The sequence below is a fragment of the Drosophila suzukii genome, unplaced genomic scaffold (assembly GCF_043229965.1).
Source record: "Drosophila suzukii unplaced genomic scaffold, CBGP_Dsuzu_IsoJpt1.0 scf_10, whole genome shotgun sequence".
NCBI classification, from domain to species: domain Eukaryota; kingdom Metazoa; phylum Arthropoda; class Insecta; order Diptera; family Drosophilidae; genus Drosophila; species Drosophila suzukii.
The window spans coordinates 1047604-1075157 of NW_027255897.1; the positions used below are offsets into that span (position 1 = coordinate 1047604).

At 39.9% G+C, this 27554-nt stretch overlaps 2 protein-coding genes and 1 pseudogene across 2 annotated transcripts; all 3 read left to right on the top strand.

The window, feature by feature from the left end:
• The first annotated feature begins 1743 nt into the window (after positions 1-1743).
• On the top strand, positions 1744-2427 carry LOC108012064 (thyrostimulin beta-5 subunit). Its single transcript, XM_017077343.4, has one exon. The coding sequence runs from the start codon at positions 1870-1872 to the stop codon at positions 2293-2295; it is 426 nt and encodes a 141-aa protein (XP_016932832.3). The 5' UTR covers positions 1744-1869; the 3' UTR covers positions 2296-2427.
• A 5012-nt stretch (positions 2428-7439) lies between these two features.
• LOC118879091 (uncharacterized) lies at positions 7440-8337 on the top strand (annotated as a pseudogene).
• A 5273-nt stretch (positions 8338-13610) lies between these two features.
• LOC136117720 (thyrostimulin beta-5 subunit-like) lies at positions 13611-14355 on the top strand. The gene has a single exon (XM_070998860.1). The coding sequence runs from the start codon at positions 13818-13820 to the stop codon at positions 14241-14243; it is 426 nt and encodes a 141-aa protein (XP_070854961.1). The 5' UTR covers positions 13611-13817; the 3' UTR covers positions 14244-14355.
• The last annotated feature ends 13199 nt before the right edge of the window (positions 14356-27554 follow it).

The window sequence follows — 27554 nt, forward strand, 5'->3', positions numbered from 1 at the left end:
AACACCTTCTCTGCTTCTGCCCAGCCCTATGCAGACTCAGACTGAAACACTTAGGAAGCCCCTTCATCGACGATCTTACCGAAATATCGGAGATTAATCTCAAAAGCATAAGTGCCTTTATTAAATCTTCCGGGTGGAAGACATGCTGATCAGCTTAACACAAGCTGAAACTACTAGAAACGGAACCCTAGAGAAGGAAGAAACGAGATCATGCGGTATCACAACGGACCCACTGAGGTCTAAGTGTGTCGGACTATAGTCCGACAGCCGCCCAAACCTAACCTAACCTAACCTATCGATTGACCCAAAAAAATAGTTTGCCACACCTACTTTAATGCCCACAAGCCGCCCAAACCTGTGACGCCCACAATTTTCATGCTAGATAAAAAATTTGAACTGAAATGTATTGTTCTCGTCAATACCTATCGGTTGATCCAAAAAAAATTTGCCGCGCCCTCTTTAACGCCCATAACGCTTAAATCTGTATACCGCCGGTAGGTGGCGCATTTCAATCTCGCTTTGCTGCTTGCATATCTCCATTTCCCTTTGGTCCCTTTTGCTGAGTAACGGGTATCTGATAGTCGAGGTACTCGACAATAGCGTTCCTCCTTGTTATACCCGTTACTCGTAGAGTAAAAGGGTATACTAGATTCGTCGGAAAGTATGTAACAGGCAGAAGGAAGCGTTTCCGACCCCATAAAGTATATATATTCTTGATCAGGATCACTAGCCGAGTCGATCTAGCCATGTCCGTCTGTCCGTCTGTCCGTTTGTCCGTCTGTCCGTATGAACGCTGAGATCTCGGAAACTGTACAAGCTACAATACTGGGATTAGGCATGCAGATTCCTGAGATTTCTGCGCAGCGCAAGTTTGTTTCAGCAGAGTGCCACGCCCACTCTAACGCCTACAAACCGCCCAAAACTGTGGCTCCTACAGTTTTGATTCTAGAATAAAAATTTTAACTGAAATGTATTGGTCTCGTCAAAACCTTTCGATTGACCCAAAAAAAAGTTTGCCACGCCAATAGCGCTTAAGGCTGTCTACCGCCCACATAACCATAGATTGAGATTGCGGGTAGGTTGCGCACTTCAATCTCGCTTTGCTGCTTGCACATCTCCATTTCCCTTTGGTCCCTTTAGCTGAGTAACTGGTGTCTGATAGTCGAGGTACTACACTATAGCGTTTTCCTTGTTTTTGTCTTAAGTAATTATTTCTTTAAAATATTTTATTTTTTTGGACGTATCCTTTTGATTATATTGATATCTTGTTTTTAAATTTTGTCGCTCCTACCGCTCAAAACGGAAGAAAACTGCATTAAAAACGCTACCAGAACAAAGACTCCTAAGAAAATCCGTCGTTTGTTCAGGACATGGCTGCGTTTAAAAGTTAAAAATCAATTGCCTCTGTTGCAAAAGAGAGCTGATAAATGGAGCCAAACGCGTTCATAAATAAATAAAAGTGTTAGGGAAGGAAATCCTTAATTCAGTAAAACTACAAATTTTATTTTTATTTAAATCAGAATCCAGTACCTCTCTGCCCATAGCCAACGAATAGTAGACTAAAAATGAAACCCTTACGCCAAAGAATCTATTTTTGGACTTATAGTAGGTGCAGGGGCTGTATCCTGGCACTGGTGGCAGCGCAGGCTCAATGTAGGCGTATGGTGTATACATAAATAGGCGATATAAGTCGCTGGCATCACAGTAGATAAGGAGAATCACAGCGCACACCATGATGGTTGGCTGTGCTGCTTTATAACTGCCTTAAATAGACTGCTAGATATTAATCTAGCTGCGCTCTTATATCTTTATAGGATCCTAGCTCTCTCCATAGGAACTTCTACGGTGCGTGTTACTTCTTCGAAGTTGATGCAGTTTGACCCCATTAACAGCGAACCTACTGTGGCGCCATTGGGCTGTCATCGTCGGGTATATAAGTATAAAGTAACGCAGTCCGATATTCTGGGACATAAGTGCTGGGACTATGTGAGCGTATGGTCGTGCTGGGGACGGTGCGACACCAGCGAGATCTCCGATTGGAAGTTCCCTTATAAACGTTCGTTCCATCCGGTCTGCGTCCACGCAAAGCGGCAGCCAGTGATAGTAATCCTGAAAAACTGTCACCCTAAAGCGGAAAAGAGCGTTAGCAACTACCAGTATACGGAGGCAGTGAACTGCCACTGCCAGACGTGCTCCGCACAAGATACTAGTTGTAAGGCTCCGATTAATAACATGATGACTAGGGGCAGCAAGGCAATCATGATAGGAGCCGATACTGAAAACTTGGACTCTTAAGGCGTTCTTAATAAAATAGTGTAGCTCAAAGGGGTGGCTTTATATGCAATAAAACAAATTTTATGCAAACAACTTTAGATAATGTAAAACAAAAGTTCATTTTACACGGTTAAGCGCATCCAATCTGTACAAAGACTTTGTATTTTTTTATGCTTTCCTGCTAAAACCTTAGCCATCTACAGGAGTTTGTGACTTGATTTTGAGCTAACAGGTATAAGCAATAGAGCGACGATATGCCTAACCCAATAGCGCCACCAAATGTACACCTTCGTAGGCCAGCTGTAAAATTTAATAAAGTAAATTTACAAATACTACTTTAAGATGTAAGCCAAATCTGCCCACCGCTGGGTTAGCATCTGCATCCGTCCCGACTTTCTCGTAGAACCTGCACGTGGCATCGTGGAATTTGATCGGGCAGGATTCGTCGTTCGAAGGATGCTTCCTGTAGAAGTCTGCTCCTTTTCCATACTTATAACACACCAGCGCTTGTAATGGGCCTCGGCATCCTTGTCCATCCTCATAACGCCCTCGTGTGTCTTTCCGCTTCCACCGTGACTTATGACTTATGTCAATTCAAAGGGTATATTGGTGCAACAAAATCATCTGCGGAGCTATCAAAATAAGCTTGATTTTCCTTCTCAATTTCGGAAAATAAAACAGTTTCATCATTGCTTGCAACTTTATTTTCATTAGGCTCGTAAATTATCGAGTCCAGCTTTACAGGAAGCATAATATCGGTATCGGATTCGCAATTTGATTTCGAAGAAAAATTGTGAATTTTTAGGGACATTAACTTAGCAATTATTGTATTGAATTGATGAACTGTGGGGTTTCTGCAGTTCCCACCATTTGCCCGAACGCAAGCAAACAAATTTTCCAAAGGATCTTGATTAAAACGGCTTGTAAAAACGAAGGAAAGTTCCTGATTATCATTAAAAAGATCGTGAACTATTCCTAAAATTGCTTCAGTTGTTTGCAGCAAACCGTCTATACAATATATTTTATATCCCTGCGTTTGACATTGGATAATAATATTTGCATTTCCTTAAAATTTTTCCAAACCCTATTATCAATTTGTAGAGCACACGTAAATGAATTTTTATCATACAAAACGCCGCTATTAAGACAGTCAAAATAGTTATTTATTTTCTTAGCAAAGGTTGCAGTTGATTTGGCTTTTTCTAAAGAACTTCTTTGCAACTGTCCGTTTTGATAGCATGATCTTATAGCAGCAGCGACTGTATGACTAAAAGTTTGGGTGGCTAAGCAAACTCTCATCTGCTTAAACCGGGTTGGGTAAACGTGAGATCTAGTTAGCTTGGTCATTCTTGTGACAGATCCCTTTTCCAAGTCATAAAGCTCTCGAGTAACATCGAAGTCGACTATGCCATCGGGGGTTTATAGCTTAGATTTTAAAAGACTATTTCTTTTTGACTTAAAGAGGTGTGGTATATCAAAAAACACGAAATATTTCTTATCCTTCAAATTGAAGAAGAGGATTTCTTTAGTAACTCCAAGAAGAAACAAGGAAGAACGCTATAGTCGAGTACCTCGACTATCAGATACCCGTTACTCAGCTAAAGGGACCAAAGGGAAATGGAGATATGCAAGCAGCAAAGCGAGCTTAAAATGCGCCCCCTACCGGCGGTAGACAATTTAAGCGTTATGGGCGTTAGAGTGGGCGTGGCAATTTTTTTTTTGAATTTTTTTTTTGGTTCAATTGATAGGTATTGACGAGACCAATACATTTCAGTTAAAGTTTTTTATCTAGCATGAAAATTGTGAGCGTCACAGGTTTTTGCGGTTTGTGGGCGTTAACGTGGGCGTGGCAAACGTTTTTTTGGATCAATCGATAGGTATTGATGAGAACATTACTTTTCAGTTAAAATTTTAATTCTAGCATCAAAACTATAGGAGCCACAGTTTTGGGCGGCTTGTGGGCGATAGAGTGGGCGTGGCACTCTACTGAAACAAACTTGCGCTGCGTAAGAAGCTCAGGAATCTGCACGCAGAATCTCAATAGCCTAGCTCTCATAGTTTCCGAGATCTCAGCGTTCATCCGGATGGACAGACAGACGGACAGACGGACATGGCTAGATCGACTCGGCTAGTGATCCTGATCAAGAATATATATTATAATAATTTATGGGGTCGGAAACGTTTCCTTCTGCCTGTTACATACTTTTCGACGAATCTAGTATACCCTTTTACTCTACGAGTAACGGGTATAAAAAATGGATTGCGCAAATAATCTTTCTGTTGTATTCCACTTAACGCTTCTTCCACTTTTTTCTTTTATAACCATTTTCACTAAAATGTTCTCATTTTCACTTAGGGCCATAGAATCTAAATCCGATACAAAATTCTTGCTTGCTTTTGTTTAAGCCGTTCTACTCGTTTCTTTTTCCAGCAAGTCCAGTCGTTTCTTTTTATATTGTACATTTTGGGGCAGTTTGGTGTCGCCTATTGCACCAATTTATACTTAACAAGCGTCTTCGAATTATTTCCGCAGGAAATTAGGATTAAGATTAAACTGTCCATCTCAACAGAGAGTGCGAAACACACTAGCGTGAAACTGTTCGATTATATTAATCTATTTACGGGCAAGCAGCTGTAGACATTACTTGGCGTGTAACTGTGGAAAAAATATGTTGATTTAATTAATTTCTCAACTCCTTTAAAATATTTTTAAACAAGAAAGGAAGTTAGCTTCGGCAAGCCGATGTTTGTATAATTATTAAATTTAAAAATACAAAACATGATATTCCCAATAGTATAAAATAATATGTCAAAAAACACCGAAGCTATAATTTGTTTCATATTATTTTCCCACCAATTTTCCGATCGTTCCTATGGTAGCTTTATGATATAGTCGTCCGATTTTGATCAAATTTAATTCGAAATTCAAAACTAATTAAAAAATGTTATTTCCAAGCTTAGTAGGATATATGTTAAAAAACACCAAAGCTATAATTTGTTTCATATTATTTTCACACCAATTTTCCGATCGTTCCTTTGGCAGCTATATGATATAGTCGTCCGATTTTAATAAAATTAAATTCAAAATTCAAAACTAATTAAAAAATGTTATTTCCAAGCTTAGTAGGATATATGTTAAAAAACACCAAAGCTATAATTTGTTTCATATTATTTTCCCACCAATTTTTCGGTCGTTCCAATGGCAGCTATATAATAAAGCCGACCGGGTTTGATAAAATTAAATTCGAAATTCAAAAATAATTAAAAAATGTTATTTCCAAGCTTAGGAGGATATATGTTAAAAAACACCAAAGATATAATTTTTATACCCGTTACTCGTAGAGTAAAAGGGTATACTATATTCGTCGGAAAGTATGTAACAAGCAGAAGGAAGCGTATCCGACCCCATAAAGTATATATATTCTTGATCAGGATCACTAGCCGAGTCGGTCTAGCCATGTCCGTCTGTCCGTATGAACGCTGAGATCTCGAAAACTATAAGAGCTACAATACTGGGATTAGGCATGCAGATTCCTGAGCAGCGCAAGTTGGTTTCAGCAAGGTCCCACTTTAACGCCCACAAACCGCCCAAAACTGTGGGTTCTACAGCTAGAATAAAAATTTTAACTGAAATGTATTGTTCTCATCAATACCTATCGATTGACCCAAAATAAAGTTTGCCACACCTACTTTAATACCCACAAGCCGCCCAAACCTGTGACGCCCACAATTTTCATGCTAGATAAAACATTTTAACTGAAATGTATGGGTCTCGTCAATACCTATCGATTGATCCAAAAAAAATTTGCCGCGCCCTCTTTAACGCCCATAACGCTTAAGTCTGTATACCGCCGGTAGGTGGCGCATTTTAATCTCGCTTTGCTGCTTGCATATCTCCATTTCCCTTTGGTCCCTTTTGCTGAGTAACGGGTATCTGATAGTCGAGGTACTCGACTATAGCGTTCTTCCTTGTTATACCCGTTACTCGTAGAGTAAAAGGGTATACTAGATTCGTCGGAAAGTATGTAACAGGCAGAAGGACCCCATAAAGCTTATATATTTTTGATTAGGATCACTAGCCGAGTCGATCCATGTCCGTGTGTGCGCCTGTCCGTCTGTCCGCATGAACGCTGAGATCTCGGAAACTATACAAGCTACAATACTGGGACTAGGCATGCAGATTCCTGAGATTCCTGCGCAGCGCAAGTTTGTTTCACCAGAGTGCCACGCCCACTATAACGCACACAAACCGCCCAAAACTGTGGCTCCTATAGTTAAATCTGTCTAACGCCGGTAGGTGGCGCATTTTAATCTCGCTTTGCTGCTTGCATATCTCCATTTCCCTTTGGTCCCTTTAGCTGAGTAACGGGTATCTGATAGTCGAGGTACTCAACTATAGCGTTCTTTTTTGTTATACCCGTTACTCGTAGAGTAAAAGGGTATACTAGATTCGTCGGAAAGTATGTAACAGGCAGAAGGAAGTGTTTCCGACCCCATAAAGTATATATATTCTTGATCAGGATCACTAGCCGAGTCGATCTAGCCATGTCCGTCTGTCCGTATGAACGCTGAGATCTCGGAAACTATACAAGCTACAACACTGGGATTAGGCATGCAGATTCCTGAGATTTCTGCGCAGCGCAAGTTTGTTTCAGCAGAGTGCCACGCTTACTCTAACGCCCACAAGCCGCCCAAAACTGTGGCTCCTACAGTTTTGATTCTAGAATAAAAATTTTAAATGAAATGAATTGGTCTCGTCAAAACCTATCGATTGACCCAAAAAAAAGTTTGCCACGCCAATAGCGCTTAAGGCTGTCTACCGCCCACGTAACCATAGATTTGCTGCTTGCATATCACCATTTCCCTTTGGTCCCTTTAGCTGAGTAACTTGTCTAATAGTCGAGGTACTCCACTATAGCGTTTTCCTTTTTTTTGTCTTAAGTAATTATTTCTTTAAAATATTTTATTTTTTTGGATGTATCCTTTTGATTATATTGATACCTTGTTTTTAAATTTTGTCGCTCCTACCGCTCAAAACGGAAGAAAACTGCATTAAAAACGCTACCAGAACAAAGACTCCTAAGAAAATCCGTCGTTTGTTCAGGACATGGCTGCGTTTAAAAAGTTAAAAATCAATTGCCTTTGTTGCAAAGGAGAGCTGATAAATGGAGCCAAACGCGTTCATCAATAAATGTAAGTGTTAGGGAAGGAAATCCTTAATTCAGCAAAACGGCAGATTTTATTTTTATTTAAATCAGAATCCAGTACCTCTCTGCCCATAGCCAACGAATAGTAGACTAAAAATGAAACCCTTACGCCAAAGAATCCATTTTTGGACTTATAGTAGGTGCAGGGGCTGTATCCTGGCACTGGTGGCAGCGCAGGCTCAATGTAGGCGTATGGTGTATACATAAATAGGCGATATAAGTCGCTGGCATCACAGTAGATAAGGAAAATCACAGCGCACACCATGGCTGTGCTGCTTTAAACCTGCCTTAAATTGACTGCTAGATATTAATCTAGCTGCGCTCTTATTTCTTTATAGGATCCTAGCTCTCTCCATAGGAACTTCTACGGTGCGTGTTACTTCTTCGAAGTTAATGGAGTTTGAGCCCATTAACAGCGAACCTACTGTGGCGCCATTGGGCTGTCATCGTCGGGTATTCTGGGACATGAGTGCTGGGACTATGTGAGCGTATGGTCGTGCTGGGGACGGTGCGACACCAGCGAGATCTCCGATTGGAAGTTCCCTTATAAACGTTCGTTCCATCCGGTCTGCGTCCACGCAAAGCGGCAGCCAGTGATAGTAATCCTGAAAAACTGTCACCCTAAAGCGGAAAAGAGCGTTAGCAACTACCAGTATACGGAGGCAGTGAACTGCCACTGCCAGACGTGCTCCGCACAAGATACTAGTTGTGAGGCTCCGATTAATAACATGATGACTAGGGGCAGCAAGGCAATCATGATAGGAGCCGATACTGAAAACTTGGACTGTTAAGGCGTTCTTAATAAAATAGTGTAGCTCAAAGGGGTGGCTTTATATGCAATAAAACAAATTTTATGCAAACAACTTTAGATAATGTAAAACAAAAGTTCATTTTACACGGTTATGCACGGTTTTTTTATGCTTTCCTGCTAAAACCTTAGCCATCTACAGGAGTTTGTGACTTGATTTTGAGCTAACAGGTATAAGCAATAGAGCGACGATATGCCCAACCCAATAGCGCCACCAAATGTACACCTCCGTAGGCCAGCTGTAAAATTTAATAAAGTAAATTTACAAATACTACTTTAAGATGTAAGCCAAATCTGCCCACCGCTGGGTTAGCATCTGCATCCGTCCCGACTTTCTCGCAGAACCTGCACGTGGCATCGTGGAATTTGATCGGGCAGGATTCGTCGTTCGAAGGATGCTTCCTGTAGAAGTCTGCTCCTTTTCCACACTTATAACACACCAGCGCGTGTAATGGGCCTCGGCATCCTTGTCCATCCTCATAACGCCCTCGTGTGTCTTTCCGCTTCCACCGTGACTTATGACTTATGTCAATTCAAAGGGTATATTGGTGCAACAAAATCATCTGCGGAGCTATCAAAATAAGCTTGATTTTCCTTCTCAATTTCGGAAAATAAAACAGTTTCATCATTGCTTGCAACTTTATTTTCATTAGGCTCGTAAATTATCGAGTCCAGCTTTACAGGAAGCATAATATCGGTATCGGATTCGGAATTTGATTTCGAAGAAAAATTGTGAATTTTTAGGGACATTAACTTAGCAATTATTGTATTGAATTGATGAACTGTGGGGTTTCTGCAGTTCCCACCATTTGCCCGAACGCAAGCAAACAAATTTTCCAAAGGATCTTGATTAAAACGGCTTGTAAAAACGAAGGAAAGTTCCTGATTATCATTAAAAAGATCGTGAACTATTCCTAAAATTGCTTCAGTTGTTTGCAGCAAACCGTCTATACAATATATTTTATATCCCTGCGTTTGACATTGGATAAATATATTTGCATTTCCTTCAAATTTTTCCAAACCCTATTATCAATTTGTAGAGCACACGTAAATTAATTTTTATCATACAAAACGCCGCTATTAAGACAGTCAAAATAGTTATTTATTTTCTTAGCAAAGGTTGCAGTTGATTTGGCTTTTTCTAAAGAACTTCTTTGCAACTGTCCGTTTTGATAGCATGATCTTATAGCAGCAGCGACTGTATGACTAAAAGTTTGGGTGGCTAAGCAAACTCTCATCTGCTCAAACCAGGTTGGGTAAACGTGAGATCTAGTTAGCTTAGTCATTCTTGTGACAGATCCCTTTTCCAAGTCATAAAGCTCTCGAGTAACATCGAAGTCGACTATGCCATCGGGGGTTTATAGCTTAGATTTTAAAAGACTATTTCTTTTTGACTTAAAGAGGTGTGGTATATCAAAAAACACGAAATATTTTTTATCCTTCAAAGTGAAGAAGGGGATTTCTTTAGTAACTCCAAGAAGAAACAAGGAAGAACGCTATAGTCGAGTACCTCGACTATCAGATACCCGTTACTCAGCTAAAGGGACCAAAGGGAAATGGAGATATGCAAGCAGCAAAGCGAGCTTAAAATGCGCCACCTACCGGCGGTCGACAATTTAAGCATTATGGGCGTTAGAGTGGGCGTGGCAATTTTTTTTTTGGATTTTTGTTTTGGTTATATCGATAGGTTTTGACGAGACCAATACATTTCAGTTAAAGTTTTTTATCTAGCATGAAAATTGTGAGCGTCACAGGTTTTTGCGGTTTGTGGGTGTTAACGTGGTTGTGGCAAACGTTTTTTTGGATCAATCGATAGGTATTGATGAGAACATTACATTTCAGTTAAACTTTTAATTCCAGCATCAAAACTATAGTTTTGGGCGGCTTGTGGGCGTTAAAGTGGGCGTGGCACTCTACTGAAACAAACTTGCGCTGCGTAAGAAGCTCAGGAATCTGCACGCCAAATCTCAATAGCCTAGCTTTCATAGTTTCCGAGATCTCAGCGTTCATCCGGACGGACAGACAGACGGACAGACGGACATGGCTAGATCGACTCGGCTAGTGATCCTGATCAAGAATATATATTATAATAATTTATGGGGTCGGAAACGTTTCCTTCTGCCTATTACATACTTTTCGACGAATCTAGTATACCCTTTTACTCTACGAGTAACGGGTATAAAAAATGGATTGCGCAAATAATCTTTCTGTTGTATTCCACCTAACGCTTCTTCCACTTTTTTCTTTTATAAACATTTTCACTAAAATGTTCTCATTTTCACTTAGGGCCATAGAATCTAATTCCGATACAAAATTCTTGCTTGCTTTTGTTTAAGCCGTTCTACTCGTTTCTTTTTTCAGCAAGTCCAGTCGTTTCTTTTTATATTGTACATTTTGGGGCAGTTTGGTGTCGCCTATTGCACCAATTTATACTTAACAAGCGTCTTCGAATTATTTCCGCAGGAAATTAGGATTAAGATTATACTGTCCATCTCAACAGAGAGTGCGAAACACACTAGCGTAAAACTGTACGATTATATTAATCTATTTACGGGCAAGCAGCTGTAGACATTACTTGGCGTGTAACTGTGGAAAAAATATGTTGATTTAATTAATTTCTCAACTCCTTTAAAATATTTTTAAACAAGAAAGGAAGTTAACTTCGGCAAGCCGAAGTTTGTATAATTATTAAATTTAAAAATACAAAACATGATATTCCCAATAGTATAAAATAATATGTCAAAAAACATCGAAGCTATAATTTGTTTCATATTATTTTCCCACCAATTTTCCGATCGTTCCTATGGTAGCTATATGATATAGTCGTCCGATTTTGATCAATATTAATTCGAAATTCAAAACTAATTAAAAAATGGTATTTCCAAGCTTAGGAGGATATATGTTAAAAAACACCAAAGCTATAATTTGTTTCATATTATTTTCACACCAATTTTCCGATCGTTCCTATGGCAGCTATATGATATAGTCCTCCGATTTTACTAAAATTAAATTTGAAATTCAAAACTAATTAAAAAATGTTATTTCGAAGCGTAGAAGGTTATATGTTAAAAAACACCGAAGCTATAATTTGTTTCATATTATTTTCCCACCAATTTTTCGGTCGTTCCTATGGCAGCTATATAATATAGCAGTCCGGGTTTGATAAAATGAAATTCGAAATTCAAAAATAATTAAAAAATGTTATTTCCAAGCTTAGGAGGATATATGTTAAAAAACACCAAAGATATAATTTTTATAATAATAATATAATAATATTCGTCGGAAAGTATGTAACAGGCAGAAGGAAGCGTCTCCGACCCCATAAAGTATATATATTCTTGATCAGGATCACTAGCCGAGTCGGTCTAGCCAAGTCCGTCTGTCCGTATGAACGCTGAGATCTCGAAAACTATAAGAGCTACAATACTGGGATTAGGCATGCAGATTCCTGCCCAGCGCAAGTTTGTTTCAGCAAGGTCCCACTTTAACGCCCACAAACCGCCCAAAACTGTGGGTTCTACAGCTAGAATAAAAACTTTAACTGAAATGTATTGTTCTCATCAATACCTATCGATTGACCCAAAAAAAAGTTTGCCACACCTACTTTAATACCCACAAGCCGCCCAAACCTGTGACGCCCACAATTTTCATGCTAGATAAAACATTTTAACTGAAATGTATGGGTCTCGTCAATACCCATCGATTGATCCAAAAAAAATTTGCCGCGCCCTCTTTAACGCCCATAACGCTTAAGTCTGTATACCGCCGGTAGGTGGCGCATTTTAATCTCGCTTTGCTGCTTGCATATCTCCATTTCCCTTTGGTCCCTTTTGCTGAGTAACGGGTATCTGATAGTCGAGGTACTCGACTATAGCGTTCTTCCTTGTTATACCCGTTACTCGTAGAGTAAAAGGGTATACTAGATTCGTCGGAAAGTATGTAACAGGCAGAAGGAAGCGTTTCCGACCCCATAAAGTATATATATTCTTGATCAGGATCACTAGCCGAGTCGATCCATGTCCGTGTGTCCGTCTGTCCGTCTGTCCGCATGAACGCTGAGATCTCGGAAACTATACAAGCTACAACACTGGGATTAGGCATGCAGATTCCTGAGATTCCTGCGCAGCGCAAGTTTGTTTCACCAGAGTGCCACGCCCACTATAACGCACACAAACCGCTTAAAACTGTGGCTCCTATAGTTAAATCTGTCTAACGCCGGTAGGTGGCGCATTTTAATCTCGCTTTGCTGCTTGCATATCTCCATTTCCCTTTGGTCCCTTTAGCTGAGTAACGGGTATCTGATAGTCGAGGTACTCAACTATAGCGTTCTTTTTTGTTATACCCGTTACTCGTAGAGTAAAAGGGTATACTAGATTCGTCGGAAAGTATGTAACAGGCAGAAGGAAGTGTTTCCGACCCCATTAAGTATATATATTCTTGATCAGGATCACTAGCCGAGTCGATCTAGCCATGTCCGTCTGTCCGTATGAACGCTGAGATCTCGGAAACTATACAAGCTACAACACTGGGATTAGGCATGCAGATTCCTGAGATTTCTGCGCAGCGCAAGTTTGTTTCAGCAGAGTGCCACGCTTACTCTAACGCCCACAAGCCGCCCAAAACTGTGGCTCCTACAGTTTTGATTCTAGAATAAAAATTTTAAATGAAATGAATTGGTCTCGTCAAAACCTATCGATTGACCCAAAAAAAAGTTTGCCACGCCAATAGCGCTTAAGGCTGTCTACCGCCCACGTAACCATAGATTTGCTGCTTGCATATCACCATTTCCCTTTGGTCCCTTTAGCTGAGTAACTTGTCTAATAGTCGAGGTACTCCACTATAGCGTTTTCCTTTTTTTTGTCTTAAGTAATTATTTCTTTAAAATATTTTATTTTTTTGGATGTATCCTTTTGATTATATTGATACCTTGTTTTTAAGTTTTGTCGCTCCTACCGCTCAAAACGGAAGAAAACTGCATTAAAAAGGCTACCAAAACAAAGACTCCTAAGAAAATCCGTCGTTCAGGACATGGCTGCGTTTAAAAAGTTAAAAATCAATTGCCTCTGTTGCAAAAGAGAGCTGATAAATGGAGCCAAACGCGTTCATAAATAAATAAAAGTGTTAGGGAAGGAAATCCTTAATTCAGTAAAACTACAAATTTTATTTTTATTTAAATCAGAATCCAGTACCTCTCTGCCCATAGCCAACGAATAGTAGACTAAAAATGAAACCCTTACGCCAAAGAATCTATTTTTGGACTTATAGTAGGTGCAGGGGCTGTATCCTGGCACTGGTGGCAGCGCAGGCTCAATGTAGGCGTATGGTGTATACATAAATAGGCGATATAAGTCGCTGGCATCACAGTAGATAAGGAGAATCACAGCGCACACCATGATGGTTGGCTGTGCTGCTTTATAACTGCCTTAAATAGACTGCTAGATATTAATCTAGCTGCGCTCTTATATCTTTATAGGATCCTAGCTCTCTCCATAGGAACTTCTACGGTGCGTGTTACTTCTTCGAAGTTGATGCAGTTTGACCCCATTAACAGCGAACCTACTGTGGCGCCATTGGGCTGTCATCGTCGGGTATATACGTATAAAGTAACGCAGTCCGATATTCTGGGACATAAGTGCTGGCACTATGTGAGCGTATGGTCGTGCTGGGGACGGTGCGACACCAGCGAGATCTCCGATTGGAAGTTCCCTTATAAACGTTCGTTCCATCCGGTCTGCGTCCACGCAAAGCGGCAGCCAGTGATAGTAATCCTGAAAAACTGTCACCCTAAAGCGGAAAAGAGCGTTAGCAACTACCAGTATACGGAGGCAGTGAACTGCCACTGCCAGACGTGCTCCGCACAAGATACTAGTTGTGAGGCTCCGATTAATAACATGATGACTAGGGGCAGCAAGGCAATCATGATAGGAGCCGATACTGAAAACTTGGACTGTTAAGGCGTTCTTAATAAAATAGTGTAGCTCAAAGGGGTGGCTTTATATGCAATAAAACAAATTTTATGCAAACAACTTTAGATAATGTAAAACAAAAGTTCATTTTACACGGTTAAGCGCATCCAATCTGTACAAAGACTTTGTATTTTTTTATGCTTTCCTGCTAAAACCTTAGCCATCTACAGGAGTTTGTGACTTGATTTTGAGCTAACAGGTATAAGCAACAGAGCGACGATATGCCTAACCCAATAGCGCCACCAAATGTACACCTTCGTAGGCCAGCTGTAAAATTTAATAAAGTAAATTTACAAATACTACTTTAAGATGTAAGCCAAATCTGCCCACCGCTGGGTTAGCATCTGCATCCGTCCCGACTTTCTCGTAGAACCTGCACGTGGCATCGCGGAATTTGATCGGGCAGGATTCGTCGTTCGAAGGATGCTTCCTGTAGAAGTCTGCTCCTTTTCCATACTTATAACACACCAGCGCTTGTAATGGGCCTCGGCATCCTTGTCCATCCTCATAACGCCCTCGTGTGTCTTTCCGCATCCACCGTAACCGCGTCCGGCAAGTCCTCCAGGGTCTGGAATTCCGTTATTTCGTTGACCGCCGCTCGGCTGCGCATGTTTTTTCCTGTGTTTCTCAACCAGCGATCAACTCGGAGACCCTCTCTTTTGAGCTCCGCTAATGATGTTTTTGGGGATGTTAACAGCAATCCACCCATCTGGGAGTTCATATTGTCCTTCAAGAACTCGACGAATTCATCTTCAGCGATTTTGAGCTTGAGCTTGAAATGCAAGTTGTGCATATCCGAGACAATCGCTAAAGGTTTCGTGCGGCCCTTGCTTGCGTACCATTAATTCCTTGACTTTCATAAGGTCACTTCCGGTAGTGGGTCAATGAGTAGTAGTCAAAATCGTAATCTTCTGCCTTGTCCTCCATTAACTGCCAATATCATTTCGTGGCTGCCCCTGCCAGCAACAGATGGAATTCATGAAAGACTTGTTGACGGCTGAGGTCATACAATTCTTGCAATCGGTCCACGCTGTACAGGAAACTTTCAACTGTCATGCCGCGACAGCTTCCATCAAACTTTAGGTTCCACCTGTCTAGTCTGACATCTTTTAGTCTTGGTCCCTGAAATGATGAGTTCCAATCGATCTCTGGATGCAGTTGGTGACTCGACTCCCTCTCGTTTGTTCTGGATTGATTGTGTGATGGAGTACCAACCCGCCTGGGTGTTCTTAGCCAGTACATCTGGCTATTGAGCATGTCCTGCGATTCCGGTTCCAGAGGCGGAGTCTCTTGATATCTCAAGAAGCTGTTTGTTGGATTCGGAACAGTTCGGTGCGGCGAAGACAGCAGGTGTCGGAGACTGCAATTCGGTAATTTGTGCATACAGCGCTTCTATCTGGGCGCTCATACCACGCTGCATTTCGTTGCTCTGCCCTAAGAGCTCCATCAACCTTTTTTCCCGCCGTTCGGCAGTCTCTAATTTGTTCTCCTCATGCCTCTGAAATTGGGGAAGCATACTTGATCTCCCCTTCGGCGGCCCTAGGGGTAGATTCTCCCCACCGGCGGCTCCTTCCATTTCAGTATATTGGTCCAGATTGTTTTCTTCAGACAGGGTATCTACCTGTCCTGGCTGATTCTGTGCGAGCTCCCACGGCTCTCATTCAGGTGAATCTCCCAGCCTTGGCGCGCTTGCACTACGGGGTTGGTGATTGTCTCCGCGCGTTGTTGCTCGTGTCACTCTTCCGGTGCTGGGTTGGAATAAGACTTTCTTCTAGGCCATCTTCATTTATATGATTGGGCCTTTTTTTAAGGGCCTCCGCTTTTTTTATAAACTTTAACTTTGTGTTGATTACTACACGCACTAAAATTGTCTTCAGGTTTTTTTTCGTTTAATATAAAAGGTTCTCGTGATTCTTTTCAAAACACCCGGTCAGCGACGTAAACGCTGAATAAGTCGACAATAAAAATGTTTATAAGCTGGGGGTGCTTCTCTCTGCTTCTCAAGTTTCTCTTCGGTCAAGAACCGTCCGATATTTAAGCCCCAAACATAAAACAAAACAAATATCCCTTACTAGGGGTGTTAGCCGATTATACACAACGGGGCTTAGCTAAGCTAACATGTCCTTACTTTCCCTTTTTCTAGTCATCTCAAATGTTCCAAACGGAAACTGGCTGTGTTTAGATAAGGGATCTGTCCAAAAAAACCCCCTCCTACCAGTCGTTGGAAAACAAGTTATTTGACCGATCATTCTCATTCTAAATGCGTTACCGTAATGCTTGCGCTCCTGCTCTTTCTGGACTCGAACCTATCAAACGACCTGACAAATGCCTATTACGTCGTGGGGCGTATGCCAGAAAGCACCTATAAATTGTATTTACGTTAATTTCAACAAATAGTCGTTCAGCACGTAGTTGTAAGTATAGTATTATAAAAAGGATAACTCATAGTTCTTGATTTAAGGAAATTCTGGTAAATTTGCCCATGAACACAACAGGAAATTCAACGATTAAAAAAAACATTTAAAAGTCAGGCCTCTATTCTGCGACAAAGTTCTGATTGAGTGGCCTCTCAACACTGACGGTCACAGAAGTTGGGGACTTAACAGTTACTAATTTAAAGACAAAAACAAATATATATATAAGTTCCCTGCTCTATAAAACAGTCAAATTACTCATGGCAAATAAAAACGAGAAAGGAAGTTAACTTCGGCAAGCCGAAGTTTGAATACCCTTGCAGTTATAAGAAGTAATCAATGTTAGTAACACTATGTTACATTTTAAGGATTGTTGCTAGCTTCAGTGATATTAAAACAATTTCACGTACTCAGCCCCCACACCACGTCAAGGTCACAATCCACGAGGGGGAAAATATTATCATTTATATATATATATACAATTTTGAAAACTACGTTGATAGATAGAAATAAATAAATTAATAATACCATAAAAATACATATATACAATATGCTATATACAATTAATTATTTTTTCTAACCTATTACAATTTTTACAATTTATATATTTAATTATATTACCTACTACAAGCTATACTTTAAAAAAATTCCATCGTGGTGGCTATATGGTGTCTCATAAGTAATGGCAAGAGCTTGTGGAATTCGAGAATTTGAAAATATCCAATCAATTTGTGTTATTTGTTTTGTTGTGGGAGAATGATTGATTGAAAAGAGGTTATAGGCATTCAAGTGTTCCTCCAGAATATCAGTCCCTGTGTATCTGCAAATATTAAAATCTCCTAATATTACTACTTTAGTACTATCCATTCTACGCACTTTTTCCACATCAGCTTTAATTTCATTTCGAAATCTTGCAATAGGAAATCCGGGACTCCTATAAAGAATTATAAATGACGTGTCAAGATATTTAAATGCAATCGATTGATACGTTGCCCTTGTGTTTGTGGACTTCTTTGTCTCAAACAGAAATAATGCATTTTGCGAAATGTTTTGTTTAGCATAAATAAATATTCCGTTCTTCCCAATACCATTCAAACGATTGCAATCTATTCTTCTTATAATGTCGAAATCCCTTAAAGTGTACTCTTCTTCTGGAAGAGTCCAGGTTTCAACAAAACATAAAAAGTTGGCAGAACAAATAATGTTGTCGTTGGCAACATCTTCGCGATGAGCGCGAAGAGATTCCACGTTGTGGTAATATTAAGAGATATCCTCATTTTCATTGACCAAAAATTCATAATGCGTAGTCAAAGCCTTTTCCCCTCTTAAACGTTCAAGTTCTACTTGGACATTTGTAGCTCCAAATCTAGTTGGAGGGACAAAGTCTCCTAAAAGGAAACGGCCCGATGCGCTATTTGCTCCGCTGCAACCTACGTACAACGAAGCTCGCTTAATGCCTCTTTTAAGATACACTGCGACTTTGCTGTAGGTTGCTCCTTGGCTCTTATGGATGGTAATAGCCTCAGCAGGAACAACAGAAAATTGTTTTCGATCAATAGAAGAATGTCCCGAATTTCCGCACTGGAATACTCGGGCTGTTTATAAATGGAGTCCAGTCTGGGTGATCATTTCCTCGAACTTTTGACCTAGCTATAGTACCGACAGTGGCATCTGTAAACTTAATCCACAGTCCAGTAACTAATAATGAGCCGTTAACCATACAGTTGTCACTTCGCATTAATTGACCATTTGCCCCATTTACAAGTCCATCATTTGTGTCAATATTGACGGTAACCATATATTTTGCAGTAGTCTTTAGGTGTAAAATATATGGTAGACCCTGAGTTTCAGAGGTCTTTATGTTTTGGGCATGCCTAAGAGTTGATTCTCGACTTCTTTCAGACATAATAGCTGACTTTACTGTATCTACTGCAGTTGACACAAATTCTTCAGTTTTAATTTGGGCAAGTTTTAGGGAGTTGTAATGGTTTACGTCAGCATTAGAACAGAATATGTGAATTGCATCGTCAGGAACATCGGTTACTGGAAGAACTCTTGTCCTGAAAAGCTCAATATCTGCATTTGTCATGTTGGCCTCAGACATATTATTCAAAGCCAAAGCAAAAGCGTGGTCGTCACGTTGCCGCATTATTTCCGTTAGCTCGAAAAACTTAAAGTTATTCCAAAGGTTAGCTCCTGCCAGAATATTATAGGGATTAGATGTATTTTCTGCGAATATCCAACGATCTCCAACTGGGCTAAGCTGCTTCAGATCTCCAAACACTATTATAGACTTGCCCCCAAAACTTACATCTTGACTTCTAAAAATTTGACAAAGTCTTTGATCTAAGTATCCAAGCATTTTTGATCCGACCATCGAGATCTCATCTATAATAATTAATTGGATATCAATCAACTTTTAGTTGAGTCCCCCAATCCCAAAAGCTGCTTTTTCAGTAGGAGCACAAAGTAAAACCTTTACGGAATCTGTTGCCCTAGGAAGTTTATTTGCTCGCCAAGTTATAGACTGAAATATTGTAGAAATCAATCTGCTTTTTCCCACTCCGGCCCCTCCACCAACATATTCATAAAATGTTTTTTTGGCTGCAACATTATACATTACGTGGGCGTAATACTGGCGTTGCTTAAAGTTGAGAGACCGGGTAAGCGAGCAAAGGTTATCGTCAGATACTATCGGAGGAAGTCTTATAAGAGGAAGTTCGCCATTTGAATCATTTTCATCTTGGAGTACATTTACGTTTTGGCCGACGTCGGGGACTGCCAAAGCTCTGAACTCTTCATTAAGGTATTGAGAGGCTGACCCTTCGGGAAGGGGGCCGTTTTCTTCTCTATCCACATTTTGCAGATCTTGAAGAACTCTCTCTAACTTCATGTCGTTAAACACATCATACTGCTCTTTATTGCGTTTAATAATTTCAAAATTATTTCTAAATGTGCTTATTGTCGTTTGCAATGAGTTCCGTCTCTTCACTTCTCCATGGGAAAAAAGAACATAACGTGCTCTCTAAAATAATCTGATGGAGAAGAGCTTAAACTGAAGCGAACCCACCTAAGAACTAGGGCATGATTACGTCTTTTTACCCTACCAGTCCCATCCAGCATTTTGTAACTTTGTGCAGCAACGTTATTTTCTTCATCTGCATCAAAGTCGATTGGTTTGTCATATTCTTCGTTTGACTGTTCTGACCGTGCATTTAGCTTGGAGAATTTGAACGAAGCCGCAAATTCCGCAAGACATAACGATTCTAGTATCGATCAAGTAAATTTCGCTCAAAAATATCTGTTGAGTTTGCGGGAAGCTGTTCTAATTCTCTGTTAGATCGGACTATCCGGACCCTTTTATCTGGATGGCAAGTGTTAATAAAAACATTCCCTTCACTAGCCTCAGACAAGTGTAAACCTAAAATGTTGTATGCAGCTTCTTGGGCAGATATTTCTGTAGCGTTAATAAACTTGCTCCCTAAATGCTGCAATTTTCTTTTGACGGAAACACTTCCATGGCTTATTTCTGTCATTGCTTCTCGAAGCAGTTGCGACACGCCACGGTTGGATTTATTTATGTAGTTAATTATATAACTACAACAGGCGTAAGCATCTAGAATGAATTGAATATCCATGTTTGCTCTATGCAAGCCTAAAATATTTCTATTGTAAGCATTTAGCAACCTATCAAAAAATTGGCGACGAAGAAATACTTGGGGCTTTTTTAAGCTAGACGGAATGGCGAACTTGTACTCCTCATATGAAATTTCAAGATGGCTGAGAAAATATTCAAAATTATTAAACATGGCCGATTCTTCCTCGGAAACAGACTTTAGGAGCTCTGTAACTTTTTTAAATTTATTTTTATTTATTTTTATTTATTTATTAAAGATGTTAGAAAAGTTTACAAAACTAAAACTAACATAGGTGGTTGTAGTACTAGCAGCGGGGCCTTCGACCACGTAATTTTTAGTAAGTGAACTTAATTTAAGAATATTTTAAACTTTGGTTTTAGATTAATTTGTATAAGTTTGTTTTTTTTAGAAAATGTATGATAGTAGTTATATTTTCTGCTGTTGGGTGCATGAGGTAGTCGGTGGCTTTGAGATTTTTAAAAAGTAGTTGCTTGTCCTGGGTTATTGCTGGGCATGAATCTAAAATGTGTTTCATGTTAACTGGAGTTGATTGGCAGAGAGGGCAGTTGCGAGAGGTGTTTGGATCGAGAAGGTGTTTGTGTGTTATGATTCAATGTCCAAGGCGGAGTCTTATAAATTTGATTTGGTCAACTCTGGTAATTTCTTCTTGAATTATGTTAAAGAGTGTTGATATGTGGGTCTTGTTTGTGTTAATGTTTTTGTACCATGTGTTGCATTTGTTTATTAGGGTTTCTTTTTCTTGCGTTAGGTGATTTTTTAGAAGTTTGTTTATGTCTTTTATATTTTCGTTTTTCGTATATATAAGTGGCATTTTCGTTGCTTCTTTGGCCGTTTTGTCTGCGAGTTCGTTTCCTTTGATGTTGGAGTGTCCTGGGGTCCATAAAAGTTTTATTTTAGGTTGTTTTGATTGTATTTGTGATCTGATGTGTGCTGGGTATTTGTTGAGGTTTTGTGGATTGCGGATTGCTTCGATCGCTCCTAAGGAGTCAGAGCAGATTACGAATTTTCCTCTCCTACTAATTGCAATTTTAATGGCTTCGAGGATTCCAATTATCTCTGCTGTTAGGATTGATGAATAAGGTGGCAGCTTTCCGTAGTGCAGTGTTTCTGTTTCGGTGGTTATAGCAAAGGCTGTGTTTGAATTTTGTTGGGATCCGTCCGTGTATATAAATGTATGGTTTTTGTAGTTTTCTTTTGTTTCATTGAAAAGTTTTTGGAATGTTTCAGGTGAGGTGTTGTTTTTTTTGTAGTTGTGTAGCGAGGTGTTGATTAATTTTTTTGTAGTTGCCATGGCGGTTTTGTTTTGTATAGTTTGGTTGGTTGGAAGGGTATGCTAAGAAGTTGACAATTTCCTATAGCTCGTTCTAGTGTTGAGGTCCATTTTTTTCTTCTGGTTATTGGTTTGATAAATTTGTGTATTGGTGTATCTTTAGAGCGAATGAGGTTTTTAAAGAGTTTGGTTGTAAGGTGGTCTCGCCGTTGCTCGATGGTTGGAAGGCTGGATTCGTAAAGTAAATTATATGTTGGTGTTGTGCGAAACGCACCTAGGACTGCTCTAAGAGCTGCGTTTAGTGTGGTTTTTAATTTGTTTAATATATATTTTTTGGGGCGTACCCATATGTATGAAGTGCATAGTCAATTTTAGATATAAGTATGGCTTTTGTGATGTTTAGTAGAGTGTTTGTGTTGCAGTTAAACTTGGGGCTGGCCAAGCATTTTATGATGTTAAGTTTGTTGGAGAGTGATGGTATGAGAGTGTCAATGTGTGAGTTCCAGTTGTATTTCTTGTTTATGGTTAGTCCGAGTATTTTAAGTGATGCTACGTTTTTTATGCTAGAATTCTGTGTTGTAATTACGCAGTTGCATCTGTGTTTTCTACATATGTGTAGATGTTCACATTTAGTTTGTGACAGGGATGCGCCTGAGTAACTTCCCCAGTCTTCTATTTTCCTAAAGAGGTGGTTTAGGTTGATGGTAATGTTTTTCTTATTTTTTAGATTTACCAGCAAAAGGAAATCGTCGGCATATGCGCTGAATTTGATCTGTTTATATCTTGCCAGGATGTTGGCTAGTTTATTGAATGCTATTAGAAAGAGTACCACTGATATGGGGGATCCTTGCGGGATTCCGTTTTCCAAAGGGTGTATGTTTGAGTAGTGTGTTCGGACTGTTATCTTTCTGCTTTTGGTGAAATTTATAATGTAATATATTATTTTGTGGCCGCATTTCCATTTTATAAGTTGGTCAATTATTGAGTGAGTACCTACTCGATCGAAAGCTCTTGCGAAGTCAAGAGAGATGAGTGAGGTATGTTTCCTAGTATTGAGCGACTTCGTGATGATGTGATCTGCTTAGAGCAGATTATCTGAAGTCGATTTACCTTTCTTGAAACCAAATTGGTGTGGGTGTAGTAGTTTGTCGTTGTTAAGGAACCACCATTGTCTGTTCGCTATTATTTTGTCCATTGTTTTACTCAGGCAGCAGTTAAGTGAGATGGGTCGGTATGATGAGATGTCGGTTTTGTCCTTTTGAGGTTTCAGGATTGGTATGATCAGACTGGTTTTGTATGATTCAGGTATGTAGTGGTTGAAGATGTGGTTGAAGTGAGAAAGTATTCTGTTTTTTATTGATGGTGAACTGTTTTTTATCATGGGGTAAGAGATTCTATTGATTCCTGGTGTTGTGCCTTTAAGTGATTGGATATTGGTTATGGGTTTGTCAATTTCTAAAGCAGATGTGGTTGGGATGTGATTGAGGGTTATTGTGTTGTATTTATGGGAGGTGAATTCTTGGCTGAAGTTTGCGTCTTTTGAGAGATGGGACCAGTGTTGTGCGAGCAGGTTAGCGATTTGGTTTTTGTCGTTGGTAGTTACGTTATTGTTGGTTGTTATGCAGTGTATTTGTTTTGCTGGGTTAAGACCGCAAAATCGGCGAATGTTGTTCCATATTTTTGTTGTTGGTGTGTTTGATTGAATGGTTGATGTGAAAGTGGTTGTGGATTCCCTTTTCCTAATTTTAATTTCCCTTTTCAGGAACGCGTTTGCTTTTCTGTAAGCAATGATCGTTTCTTGGGTTGTGTTTCTTTTCAATGCTTTCCATGTTTGGTTTTTCTTTATGTGTAGCTCTGCTAGGTTTTTGTTCCATGCATGGTGTGCGCTTTTTATAATTATTTTGTTAATTACTGCTGTGTCTTTGTTTATGTTAGTTGAGGGAGGATATAGGTTGTTGTTGTTATGTGTATGGGTTGCAAAGATGTCCCAGTTTGCTTCGTTTAGTTTAAAAATTGGTGTCTTTTGGTTGATGATGGTGTCTGTTGGAAAAAGGGTAATGATGATTGGGAAGTGGTCACTTCCGAAAAGGTCATCTATTAGATTCCAGGTTGTGATTGGTGTGAGAGAGGGAGAACAAAAGCTGAGGTCAATGTGTGTGAAGGTGTTGTGTGTAGTGAAGTGTGTTGGTGACTTATCATTTAGTAGGGTAAGTTGTGACTGTTCAATGTACTTAGCTATTGTTTTTCCTCTTGAATTCGAGTGTGTGGCTCCCCAGTTTTGGTGCCAGCTGTTAAAATCTCCTGTTATCATGACAGTTTCGTTGTTGATGTTAATTACGTTGTTCAGGTTATTGCGCGAAACGGATTTGTTGGGTGAAATATAAATGGAGTATATTTTAAAGTTTTCTTTTGATTTTATTTCGGCTGCTATTGCTTCAACATCTTCATTGATGTTACTTTGAGTGTGTTGAATTGATTTGTGGATTAGCAGGGCTACTCCTCCAAATCTGTTGGATGCAATGTTTGTTAGTATATTGTAGTTTATTGGTGTCGGTAGGCTGTGAAAATGTTGTATGTGTGTTTCTTGGAGTGAGATAATATGTGGAGAGTGTGTCTTGATGAGTATTAATAGTTGGTTGTAATTGTTCAAATATCCCTTTATATTCCATTGTAATATTTTTAAGGACATAGTTTAATGAAGTTTATGTGTTTGTTTTATGACTTTAGTGCTGGAAAGGTTTGATCTTTGTTCTTTTGCTTTGAGGTTTTTAGATAGGATGGATTTTTCTTTATTTTGGCTTCTAAGTACACGGTCGTTTGTTGATGTCGAGGGTTTTTGAGAGTCGTCATTGGTAAGTGAGCGCATTTCTTCATCGAATAAGTCGTAGGCTGCTGGGGTACGTGCTATTTTAGAGATCTCTTCATATTTCTTGTCAACCTCTTTAAGAAAGTCTTCTAATCCGGTTGTTTTCTTATGGATTACGTTATTATTATGGATTTGTGTTTCTGTTGATCTGGTGGGGTTTTCTGTAGGTGGTGGATTTATTAGGGTTTGGGAGTAAGAAGTTTCTTGGATAGGGTTGTGACGTGTGAAGTAAATGGAGCGGGCAGTTTTATGGTCTACTTTTTCGGTGATTCTAATGGCTATGAGTTCCTGTTCCTTGAGAAATATTGGGCATTTTCTGTCCATGGATAATTAATGCACTTTGATTGCTGTTTGCATTCGTTGTTGTCGTTGCTGTGAGTGGTTTCAGAGCAGTTTTTGCATGAAGGGTTTTCTTGCTTGCAGCCAGGTTGGGGGTGGTTAAAGCGAAGGCATTTTTTGCATTGCATAGGGCGTGGTATGTATGGGCGTGTGAATACTATTTCATAGCCAATAAACACCTTTTCAGGGAGATTGGTAGAGTTGAACGTTAGCGTTATAAGTCCTGTTGGAACTCGGGTTTGGTCGACTAGTTTGGTCCATTTGTAGACCTCAGAAACTTTTTGTGACTTCAGTTCGGCTAGAATTTCTTCTTCTGAGACATTCCTTAGCAAATTACAATAAATGACTCCCTTGGTCTCGTTAAGGTTCTTGTGTTCGTATGCTTCTACGTCTACTTCACCAATATTTTAATTTTTAGTAATTTTTCTGCTTGTTGGGTGTTTTTTGCTTGAACCAGAATTGTACCTGCTCTTGTTATTTTGCATTTTTCGACTTCACCTCCGCACACGTAGTCGATTGATTTTTTTATGATAAATGGATTTGTGTTTTCCAGGGATAAATTGTCTTTTCTTTTTATAACAATAAATTTATGTTCAATTATTGAGTTTTTAGAAAAAAGTTTGTTTTTGTCTGGTGGTAACATTTTGCTTTCGTGGGGCGAACCCCCTGCTTGTGGTTGTTGTGATCACGTGACTGTTTGTTGTTGTATTTTTTTTGATTTTTTGGGTGTCTCTTTTGTACACTTGTTTGTTGTTGCAAATTTGCTGATAAGCACTGGTTGTTGGTGATTTTAGATCGCCGTAGCTACAGGTCTTTACTCAATGAGGTCTGGAGTGAAACTGAAAATCAAACTTAATATTAATTATTTTATTCTACAAGGATAAACAATCTATTTTACTTACGTTCCGCTGATTAAAAAATATTTTTAGATCACACTTCTTAGCTTACTCGCTATCAATAACACAATAATCTGAATTTGCACATATACTTATTTCCTATTAAAAACACAAGTTTCAGCACATGTTCGTCGGAGATCGAGCGAAGTCCCATGTTCCTTCCCACTAGGATTCTCTAGTGGATCTCCTCCAGCGCTTCAACTATTCTGCGGATTTTCCTCGTTGTGGAATTGCTTCCTGTCGGTCAAGTCCCACAATAATGGGCAACAGCTTGGATTATGCGTCCATTTTCATCTGCACTGACCTCCGTTAGCCGTTTTTGGTGTTTTTCTTCCATTTTTCATTTTTAAATTCCCCACCGCTTCTGCACGAATACAGCCCAAGATTAAATTTCTTTATCTTTGGGCCGCGGCTAACGGCGTTCATCGAAAATTCACTCTCGAAATCTGGTATTTTTTCTGGTATTTCCTTAGCTCATCAGAGTACCGCGCTGAAAAACAGACCCGACGAAATGCTTTAGCCGCCTGTTTGCCTCGCTCACTCCTATGGTTAGCTCGCGGTTTTCGTCGATGTGAGTACTAGGCTTTAAACATGAAGCGCTGTGCTTATGGCGCTGATATTGAATTACTTCATGAATTTCAGGATCGTCCCCGCTGGTAGTAATGAAACGATCAATAAAGCGGGTGACCTCTTCGGCGTTATCGGGCCCTTCTAGCTTTGGGGCACCAGAAAACCAATACATGCCATGAGAGTGCGGCGATCCTCTGTGCTGGAACTCGATCCTCCAACAATAATGGACGAGTCTTAACTCACCAAATATCTCGGAGCTTTTCAATAATTTCAGTAATTGCCGGAACCTGTAGTCGAAGTACCGGGAGCACGTTACTGGGTCCAATCGAATTAATCTAGCTTTTTCGGCGCTAGAAAGATCTGCTGCCTCTTCCTCAGTAATGTCTCTGCTATCCAATAAAAGAGATAGAATAACTAAGAGTTCGTTCCATTTAGATTCAGCAGCAGAGAGGGTTATGAAGAATGTTTGTGCCTAACCGAAGTAGACACTTCCGGGTCACACCGCGGGACAAGGGGGTAATGAGCACTTGTCGCTGGCACGGGGACGCTTTGCTGGCAGGACGATCGCGTCGCGGCAATGGTAACGAAGGTTACTGCGATGCCGGACCACAGGCGATGCTGGAGTTGCGCTGAGGGTAAGCCAACGTGGTTAGCTGCTAGTTGAGATAGTGTATTACGAGCCCTATTCCCAGATGTAGGAAGTAGAACCGCGGAGTTAAGAGGTGTGTTGATAACTGATTTATTCTTCATTTGATACCTGCTTATATACTATTTGGAACACGGAAGCTTAGTGTAATGATTAGTGAAATAAGCTATAATCTAAAGTAGGTCAGGGAATTATGATTATGGTGCAGTTGGCTCGGCTAAAACTGCAACATGTGCTGACTGCATTGGCGCGTCAGTGTACCGTTGAGTCGGTGAGAAGGTGAGTTATTGAGACATATAATATGCTGATAAGCACTTCTCATCTGCAGTGAGTGCTACTGAGCGCCTGTTACTGTTTCCAACTTGGCTACTGCTTGATTTGTTGGGTGTGGTCATGTTGAGTACCTTTGGGTACGAACATTCTCCCCCCCGTTGAGGGGTACCCTCAATTAAGTCGTGATGTCGGTCAGCCCTTGACCGAATTGTATCGGAAGCACCTAACAAATCATTGACCAAGGTAGATCGTTCCTTCAACTGAGGTTCATGTTTTTGATTCAGGTCCTTCACATCTTCTTGATGCTGCTTAACACTCCCCTTTGCGATAAAATTGACATTACCGTGGGAACTGAAATTGTGCCCT